This window comes from Glycine max, chromosome 20, assembly GCF_000004515.6.
Source record: "Glycine max cultivar Williams 82 chromosome 20, Glycine_max_v4.0, whole genome shotgun sequence".
NCBI lineage: Eukaryota > Viridiplantae > Streptophyta > Magnoliopsida > Fabales > Fabaceae > Glycine > Glycine max.
This window is the reverse complement of record NC_038256.2, coordinates 35,412,673-35,422,769: the sequence shown is the minus strand read 5'-3', so window position 1 is coordinate 35,422,769 and position 10,097 is coordinate 35,412,673. Positions and strand designations below refer to the sequence as shown.

General features: G+C 34.3%; 2 protein-coding genes across 2 annotated transcripts; one reads left to right on the top strand and one right to left on the bottom strand.

Annotated features, from left to right (window-relative positions):
• Positions 1-2,342: 2,342 nt before the first annotated feature.
• LOC100527123 (ovate transcriptional repressor domain-containing protein) lies at positions 2,343-3,247 on the bottom strand. The gene has a single exon (NM_001248318.3). It carries the CDS (start codon positions 3,146-3,148, stop codon positions 2,429-2,431), a length of 720 nt encoding a protein of 239 aa, NP_001235247.1. The 5' UTR covers positions 3,149-3,247; the 3' UTR covers positions 2,343-2,428.
• A 3,970-nt stretch (positions 3,248-7,217) lies between these two features.
• On the top strand, positions 7,218-7,853 carry LOC102662166 (uncharacterized). The gene has a single exon (XM_006606821.1). It carries the CDS (start codon positions 7,218-7,220, stop codon positions 7,851-7,853), a length of 636 nt encoding a protein of 211 aa, XP_006606884.1.
• Positions 7,854-10,097: the final 2,244 nt, after the last annotated feature.

The following is a 10,097-nucleotide window of genomic DNA, read 5'->3' as shown; positions in this document are numbered from 1 at the left end:
TGGCATGATTAGAGATCCAACCTATAATATGGGACCAAAAAATTAAAATAAATAATTTTAATTTTTATAAGAATTATAAAAAAAGGATTCTTCCTCTCATCTCACGTTCATGTCACGGTCAGATAGGACGAAGAAAACATGATAAAATCTCATAATGGATTAGTTATCATGTTGATTAATTATATTCTACAACACAAAAAAAATCATTCATTTATCAAATTATTTACCGTGCTATGAAAAAAATTCAGTGAATTCTTTTAGGGAGTGTTTGATTTACTAGAAATAAAAAATGATGATAAAAATGTATTTTGTTAGATTTCTATTTTTATTTTCAGTAAAATTATTTTCTTAAACGAATTAAAAACTAAAAATAATAAAATTTCATTTGTATTTTTAGTATTTTTATTTCTTAAAAATAAAAAATAAAAAGTCAAACTAAGCATATTTTTAAAATTTTAATATTTTGAAAATAAAACAATTTTAAAAAAAATAAAAACAAAAAATAAAAATGCAAACTAAACCAACCCTTATATATTACACTAAAATCATTATCCGTTAAAAATTCACAAGATGTTTAATGTATTTTCACGAGACATCATTAGGGTAATTTACTCAACACAAAAAAACATTTGTCTTTGTCAGCTTGCACACGGGAAACATTGGACGAGACGAGTAACATGCGAGATTGAACCCGATCCTGTAAATTTTAACAAAATAACTACATTTGGTTATAAAATTACATTAGTTGTATTATATTTATCACCCCTTTTAATAAATTACTGCAAATAATAAAAAGTAATTTTCCTGCTTTAAAATTACGAAGGTGTTTCATCAATGCCCAAAGCCCCGTTTCTGGTTGCTTCAAGCCTTCAACGATCCGTTCCTATTTTAAGAAATTAATTTTCAGAATGAAAAAAAAGTAAGAAATATGAAGAGAAAAAAAAAAGAGTGAGAATAAAATTCTCATTTACGAGTTAAAACCAACCAACCAAATAACCTACACCAATTCCAGCGGTGGACCAACTCTCCATTATTAAATGCTTTTCTTATTGGTTCGAAAAAAAAAAGTTTTTCTTATTAAAACTTAAAAAAAAAAATTACCAGTTGCCTCAAAATTTGGAATATTTTTGAAAATTGAAAAAATCCACCTCCTCTTATTTTACCTTCCCCACATCGAGCAGACGAAGCATCTTAAACCCCCGTGATATTACATACGTAGATTATTTTTATTACAGTAACTAAAAATTAACCAGAATGGGGATTAGTGATTTCTTTCAATGGACCAATTACTGTTTCGTATAAAATTAAAATTGATCAGGTATAAAACTTTCTATGACATCACATTCTATAAAACAAAATTGAAAAGTTTCTGCAAACTCGTGTAAGGTAAATAATCACGTCCTAAACATTATTTTTTCATGAACAACGCGTATCTTCCAAAAAAGAGTATTGAAAAATTTCATTTCTTAATATACAAAATACTTGATTATAAATCGAGGCTAGGCAAGATCATATTCTGGTTTCGTAATTAAGAATATTTCCTTGTTCAAAATGAGTAAATTTATTTGAAATTAAATTTCACCAATAAAATGAAAGCTTTGAATTCTTAAAATTATATGTCAATAATATTATAAGATGTTTTTTTTTTCCTCTTATCGTGAAAGTGGGGATGACTGGGTAATTTTTTTATGTCAATAAAGTTATCATTTCACCAACTAATTACTATCAAAATATATTAATTTTAATTTGCAAAAATTTAATTTTTGTTGTGCACATTGTATATGTTAGTATCTGTGCCATTTTTCTTCCACAATCCACATGTATTGGCTAAAGTGAATCAAGGTAATCTTAAATAATATTTAGAAAAAAAATTATTTAGTGCAGATCAACAATAATTGTTAGTAATTTCAACAACACAAAAACTTGTTAGTATTTTTTTATCCTTTTTAATGATATTTTCTCTTTAAACAACTAAGAGTTGAATTTTAATTAGCACGATTCAATCATTTCTCAATTGTATAAGACTTTGTTAGTTAAAAATATAGAATAAATCAACAATAACTATAAATTCCATGCAATAATGTAAATGCATACTAAATAAGAGAGAGACAAATTTCAGATTCGGCAATATTTCATAAATAAGTATAGTGTAATGTCACGTTCAAAAACCCGGCAACCATGTGATACATGACAGATGGCTCCCTCACTCCTTTGATATGTGTTTGTGAAAAAGGAGTAAGAACCAGCCTTTCATCTATGCTATGGACACATTATGTGCAAGTAAACGTGTAAAACAAACAATCGTAGCAAGAACATAAATTATATACTAAAACACATAATCACGATGAGTTAATTTGATTCATTCTTACTAAGCATTTCTTTTAATCTACAAATGTATACAAAAAAAGATATGAAATTACTGCTAATGCTAAGATGTTACAGCACCATCATTCCCAATCCCATGCTCAACAATCTCATTCTGGCCACTCAAGGGGGAAGAAGCAAAAGAAGAAACAGCAGAAGAATATGAAGTTGAATCAGAACAAGTGTTAGAACCATTAGAAGCAGCTAAACTAAAGAGTAAATCAACAAAAGCACCCACTATAAACCCATGATTGTTTTTACCATTGACCCTTAAGTACCAAGTTAAAAGCTCCTCCAAGCCTTCCCAATCCCTCACTCCATGAGACTCAACCATCTCCTCCATTGATCTCTTGAAGTCCTCATAAGGGTCCTCTGACTCCATGGCTAGGACCACACTTTCTTTGAAGGGAAATCCACTAGCCTTGGCCTTTTCCAAGATGGAACTTGTGTCACCAGGTTCGAAAAAAAGCCTCTCTGACCTCACACCACGTACCAACATCTCCAAAGACTCCCCATCACAGTAGTAGTAGTCTTCTGACTCAGTTGAGATGCTTGCAGATTCAGATGAGGTTGTGAACCATGACTTGGGAGTTTCGATAGTGCTCTCTGCTGAAGGGTCGAAGAACATAGAGTTAACTGTCTTGAACATGTCATCATCTCCACCACGGAAAGAGAGGGTCTTTGAGTGGCCACAAGAGGGCATGAATTGCCATGGATGATGATGATTTCTTGGGGCTTCTTTGGTTTTGAAAAGAGAGGGCAGCTTCAAAGATTTCTTTCCCATTGGATCTATCTGATATTAGTGTTTGTTTCTTTTTTCCCGCTGAGGATGTGATGGTGTTTGTGCTTCTATGGGATTTGGGAGGCGTTCTGGTTGGTGCCTGTAATAAATTTGATCAGAAGGGGAGTATTTAAAGCAAAGAGGCTCTGAGGGAACGCAATAGAATATGACAAAGAAATGGGGTCTGGTAAGTGCTTTCATGGGTGAATTTAATTTGTAGGTTTGTAAAATTCAATGGTATTCAATGCTCCCATCAACAACTGAATGTAACAGTACTTTCTTTCAGCAGTGTCTGCCTCATAAAAATGACAGATATAATTCAAGGGCAAACAGGTCTAGTAGAAGCAGAAATTATTAGGTAATTCGTGATTCCTGTGTTTATAAATCTGATCAATTTATGTGTGTGATATATATTTAAGTTTTTTAACTAACAGATCAGTTTTTTGTAACGTGACAAATTAAGATTTGAATCTGATTAAAAGTTAAGAGAGATATTTATATTTAGTACCAATAGTATGTCCGACAAAATAGTTTCTAGATGATGAAAATTATGTGAGAAAAAAAATTATTTATTGTTTCATAACACAACAATATGACATTTATCGTTATCATATCTCTTTAACTTGGGTGCACATTCTTTTTAGGAACAAAGGATCAATAAGGTCTAATATTGGACCAAGAAACGGTGAGTACTTGACCCTAATATCGTTTGGAGTTAAACCGAAGGTCACCTGCCGTTAACCTTTACATTTATGTGATAAAATTGTGAAAAAAGATATGTAGGGTAGATTAAGTGAAATCTTTGTGGTTAGAAAAGACTATGACAATAGCTAGTAGAGGAAAGAAGGTGAATTCATGTGAAGGATTTAAAGGGGGAACGGTTGTATCACGCATACTTGTGCTCACCCAAAGTATTTATTAGAGAAGGGAGGTTGAGATCTAAAACTAGGCTCTCTATTTATCAGGAACTTTGCTCTGTTTTTTTTTTTTACCTCTTGTACCATATATGATCATCAGATATAATAAATAAGCTGTCATCTGACTTGAAGGACAGATAGCATACTTTCACAATCCACAGTTACTTATGATGCCCTAGCAATTCGAATTCCAAATCTTAGCAATTCTCCATCTTCTTAGTTTCTTTTCCGAATGAAATATTTGTACCGCTGAATTTATTTCTACTATCTAGATTTTGCGTTTTCTTCCATTGAATCACATTGAAAATATTTTAAGTTACTATGTTAGTGGTGCTGGTTGACCCGTGTGAATGGCTAGAAAAAATAGAACTACGATAATGCATTTCTTCATATAGTTTTTGAATGTACATGAATGTTTGTTGGCCACTAATAAAAAAGAAATTCTTCCACTTTGTGGTAGCATGATGCTTTATAAATTATAGTTCTACGTACATAGCTCTTCAATATCTGTCTTCTGATGCGAACATCTCTCAAAGTTGACCAATACTTGCATTATAAATATGCTAAGTGGTGGTTTAGTTCCAATCCCTTCCCCTTGCCGTTAAATAAGCGTTACAGCTGACCTTTCTGCCCATAAAATTGACTTAAAATTAACTTGGTGACTGGATGGTCATATTATAAAAACACGGTTCTAAGTTAAAGTAGATTTTTATATAAATTCTTATAAAATGAATTTTTCAATTGAATTTTTTAAAATTAAACGAGCGTACCCTTAATCAAGTGCAATTCCTTGTGTTGGTGGAGGTACTTACACAGATTTTGTTGTATATTCAAAGACAAATATCGATTACCTAATTTATTTATTTTAGCTAGCTTTTGCATTGTGGAATGAAATTTACAGGGAGATGCAGAGAATGAGATTCTGGACCATAAAACGCAAGTGCTTGTATAACCAAAAAAGAAATGCAACAAGCTTTGGTATCCTTCTGAATTCTTAGACCAATTATGTTTTCTAGAATACTCTTGAAGAAATGTTGTTTTCTGGCATTGTTGTAAGCTACCATTTGATCCAACGGTCTCCATCAACCAATCAAATTGATTCAAAATGAAGATATATCTTCAGGCTTTAATTTACTTGGGAGTTGGAACCTGTTATCCAAATTAAGCTTCACCTATATCATAAAGAAAATTCAAAGAGATCGATGCACCTGTTTTTTTTTTTTTTAATACAAATGATTGTACAGTAGTCCATGTGACAATGGGTCCTAAAATAATAGCTTAGTTGTACAAAAAGTAATACTTAGCAAACTCGAGAACCAGGTTTGTAGGGGTCCCCATACCATTTCTTATCAAATAAAGTGATGAATCTTTTGGAGAAAAACATGCCAGAGAATAATTGTAGCACCGTTAAATAAAAGAGGAATGATAACTATATTACACAAATGTTGGTGAATCGAGAAGTACTTTGGTAGTGATAACATCCAATAGATGCCTTCTAATTGAGGAGAAAACACTCATCACTTATGTTTAATAATTGTCTTTATTCTAGCTCTTGTTTTCACAGTCGGGTTTTGCTAGATATCAATGAATTTACATGAGAATTTTTCTCCATTTTGTATGGTTGTCCCATTCGTATAAAAAAATTTTAGTGGTAGCTAGGAATTTGCGTAGATTTGGAAGTCTCTTTCTAGTTAGTTTCCAGCTACAAGCTTGATGATGATTGATTTTATTTTATAACATGATGTTGATTGATTTTATTATTCCATACGTACGTACACAGTTGAAACCTAATATTCTTGAATCACTCCAATATCACTGGGTGATGAAGATGTGAATATAATTTAATTTATCTATTAATTGTCTTTGGAATCTATACATGTATATCTCTGTCTTCCGAATATTGGACTTCTCAATAGCAAAATAGTTGGAAGTGAACTGTTATGTCTCCCAACCACATTTATAGGCTTAGCCATGCTCCACGGATGCACATGCTACTTTCAACTCTCTGATTGTTCCCCAACTTGTGTTTCAGAAATAGTTTAACTTCAATGAATAATAATAATAATAAAATAAATAGTTTAACTTCTGAAAGTGTAAGCTTCGATTATTATTAAGATTTTGTGGCGAAGATTAAATGTTTTTTTATTCCATTTTTCTTTTTACTTATATATTGGCAGCTCCCACGTTAGAAATTAAAGGGAAGGAACTTTTTCGAAAATCAGCATCTCAACAAACATCTAACTTGCAAGCTCTTCCTCCGACCATAATATTGCTAACATGTTATTTAAATATATCTTTTATTATTACTTTACAGTACTATTTAATAAATCAATTTACTCCGGTCAAGAACATGAGAAATTTTTATTTTATAGAATAAATGAAAAGTTATTATTATTGACTGAAAAAAAAGCTTAATTTGTGAATAAAAACATGCAAGTATATAATAATTTTTATATGAGTTTAATGGTTGTACACGGATAATGTATAATAATTTTCTATCGTCATCCAATCACAAATTATTATTGATATAATTTTTAATATAATTATTATAAAAGTTAACAAATTTATCATAATAGTAATAATTTATGTTAGAATGTATGTCAATATATTTTTGTATGTAGTTTCCTTATTATAATTTAGGATCTCTCTTATGTATAATTAGTTTTCTTATTATAGCCTAAGATCTCTCATGTAACTATGGTATATAACCACAATTTTGCTAATGAAATGAACACAAAATTATATTCTTTCATGGTATCAGCAGTCTAGGGTACGATCCTCTCTTGCTTCCGTCGTGCCCTAGCTTTCCTTCTTTTCTTTCTAGCCGCAATTTCTCTTCTTACGTTAGCTACCATGATTGACTCCAACAAATTCCACCCTGCTCTTGTTGTCTCCAACATCAAGAACCATATCTCCATCACTCTGGAGATGGAAAACATCCAATATGCACATGGGCAGAACTGTTCAAGATTCATGCATGTTCTCACAAGGTCCTCCACCACATCGACCCATTGGAGAAAGACAAGGAGAAGGTGCCTAAAATCGATGAAGAAAAGAAACCATGGTCAACCCTTGATGCTACGATCTTTCAATGGATCTATGCAACAATCTCACATGACATGTTGCATACTATTCTTGAACCCGACGCAACGACAATGGAGATATGGAATATGTTGCGTGATATGTTCCAAGACAATAAGAATTCTCGAGTTGTAACTCTTGAGCAAGAATTCTCCCGTACCAACATGGAGGATTTCTCGAATGCCTCTATGTATTGTCAACAGCTCAAGGAATTGTTCAATCAACTCAAGAACGTAGGCGCACTGGTGTCGAACAACTATCTTGTTCTTCAAATGGTGGTCGGCCTCACCGAGACTTACAATGGGGTTGCCACACTCATTTTCCAAAGCGATCCTCTTCCACCTTTCTATCAAGCCTGCTTTATGCTCACCTTAGAAGAAGTTGGTTTCACGAAGAAGGTTGCAACCGATGGGGGTGCCGCCATGGTGGCTCACGACACTGATGACTCTCACTCCCTCTCCAAAAATTCCCATCAAAATCGGAATACTCATCGTGGTAAAAAGGATCAAAACCGCAATAACAATGGTAAAAATAATGGTAGCAATCACGGTGATGTCAAGAGCAACGATGGTGGCGTCGCAATAGTGGCTGGCAGCAGCAACCGGGGCACCAGTAGTGGCCTACCAGACAATGGCAGTGGCCATGGATGCCTTAGCCTCTTCCACCTTTCCCATACCCCTTATCCAACGACCCACCTCCCCTCACATTGAGTCAGCCCCAATTTTTAGCAAGCCCAACTGCACCAGACACGCATCCTTGGGTCAAAACCACCACAGGCCTACACGGCGGCAGTAGCTCCACCCATTCCGATAGACATCGAAGCAACGATGCATACTCTTGGGCTTTCATCCACACTCGGTTTGAATAGAAAGTAAAAAACATTCAATGTGATCATGGTAGGGAGTTTGATAATGGACCCTTTTAGGAATTTTGTAAAGTAAATGGGTTAGCTTTTCGCTTGTCCATATACATCAGCACAAAATAGGAAAGCCAAGAGAAAAATCCATACCATTAACAACATTATTCATACTCTACTAGTCCATGCATCTTTACCACCTTCCTTTTGGCATCATGCTTTGCAAATGGCAACATATCTTCTCAATATTCTTCCAAGTAAACAATTAGCCTATCAATCACCTCTCAAGGTTCTTTATCAAAAGGACCCTTCCTACTTTCATCTTCGGGTATTTGGGTGTTTATGCTATCCACTTTTTTCCTCTACTACCATAAACAAACTTCAAGCTTGTTCTACCTTGTGTGTCTTTTTGGGGTATTCATCTAATCATCGTGGGCACAAGTGCTATGATTTTTCCTCTCATAAAATTATACTAAGTCGCCATGTCATTTTTTACGAAACCCAATTCCCTTTTGCTAAGTTGCACACTCCACAACCTCACACTTATGGTTTTATGGACGACATATCCTCCCCTTATGTGGTCCTCCATTTGACCTCTCTACCAGGCCTAAACCAACCGGCCCAGCAGGTTTTGCCCAACCCGTAACTTGCTGCCCAACCTACACCTCTATCCGGCCCACCCACACCTAGCCCATAATCGCTACCACAACAACCCTTACCCAGCCCAACGCCTGCACCTTTACCTACATATTAGTCCACTCCTTTTTCAGCTCTCAAACCTGTGACACATAGTTAGCATGGGACTTTCAAACCCAAACGAAATTTAAATCTTAACAATAGTGTCACCAAATCCCCCTACCAATCTCATGTCTCCCATTCGTGACCCAAATTGGAAAATGGCTATGGATGATGAATTTAATGCTCTTATTAACAATAAGACGTGGGAATTGGTGTCTCGTCCACTTGATGTTAATGTGATTCGGTCTATGTGGATTTTTACTCATGAAGAAAAATCTGATGGTGTTTTTGAGAGGCATAAGGCCCGCCTTTTAGGGGATGACAAAACACAATAGGTTGACATGGATTGCGGTGAAACTTTTAGCTCGATAGTCAAACTGGAAACTATTTGCACTGTTCTTAGTCTAGTCATCTCGAAAGCATGACCCATTCACCAACTTGAAGTTAAGAATGCTTTCTTACATAGAGAACTCAAAGAGACTGTGTACATGCATCAACCCATGGGTTTTAGGGACCTGAATCATCCTAATCATGTTTGCTTGTTGAAGAAATCTCTATATGGCCCCAAACAGTCCCCTCGGGCTAGGTACAAGAGATTCACCAATTATGTTTCTACTCTTGGGTTTTCTCACAGTATTTTTTATCATTCTCTCTTCATTTACCAACAAGGTATAACTATGGCTTACCTTCTTTTGTATGTGGATGATATTATCTTGACAGCTTCCTTTGATGTTATTCATAAGTCTATCATATACCTTTTTAGCTCGGAATTTGCTATGAAGGACCTAGGACTGTTGAGTTATTTCTTGGGTATAGTTGTAACTCGTTATGCAGGTGGTCTATTCTTATCTCAGCAGAAGTATGCAACAAAGATCATTGAACGGGCTGACATGTTATCTTGTAAGCCATTTCCTACTCTGGTTGACACACAACCAAAGCTTAATGCTAATTCCAGCACACCATATGCTAATCCATCTCATTATTGAAGTCTTGTTGGGGCTCTTCAATATCTCACCTTTACAAGATCTGATATTGTTTATGTTGTGCAACATGTGTGTTTATTCATGCATGACCCAAGGGAAGAACACATGCACGCTTTCAAGCACATTATCTGCTACATTCAAGGTATTCTTGATCATGACTTGCATCTCTGTCCATCTTGTAGATCCACTCTTCTCTCTTATGATTAGATAACGATGTAAAATTATTCCACAAGTGTATCACCTATTTTCTTATATATTTATTTATTTTACAATTATTATGTTGGTTTTTCTGTCCTTCTTAAATTTAGTCGAATACGCTCTTCTTTTGACTGGTTTTTTAATCTCTTCTTTTTTATTGGTTTTTTAATCTTTAGCAA

Coding starts and splice junctions, on each gene's coding strand:
- LOC100527123 (NM_001248318.3), bottom strand. CDS start 3,148: ATGGGAAAGAAATCTTTGAAGCTGCCCTCTCTTTTCAAAACCAAAGAA.
- LOC102662166 (XM_006606821.1), top strand. CDS start 7,218: ATGGAGATATGGAATATGTTGCGTGATATGTTCCAAGACAATAAGAAT.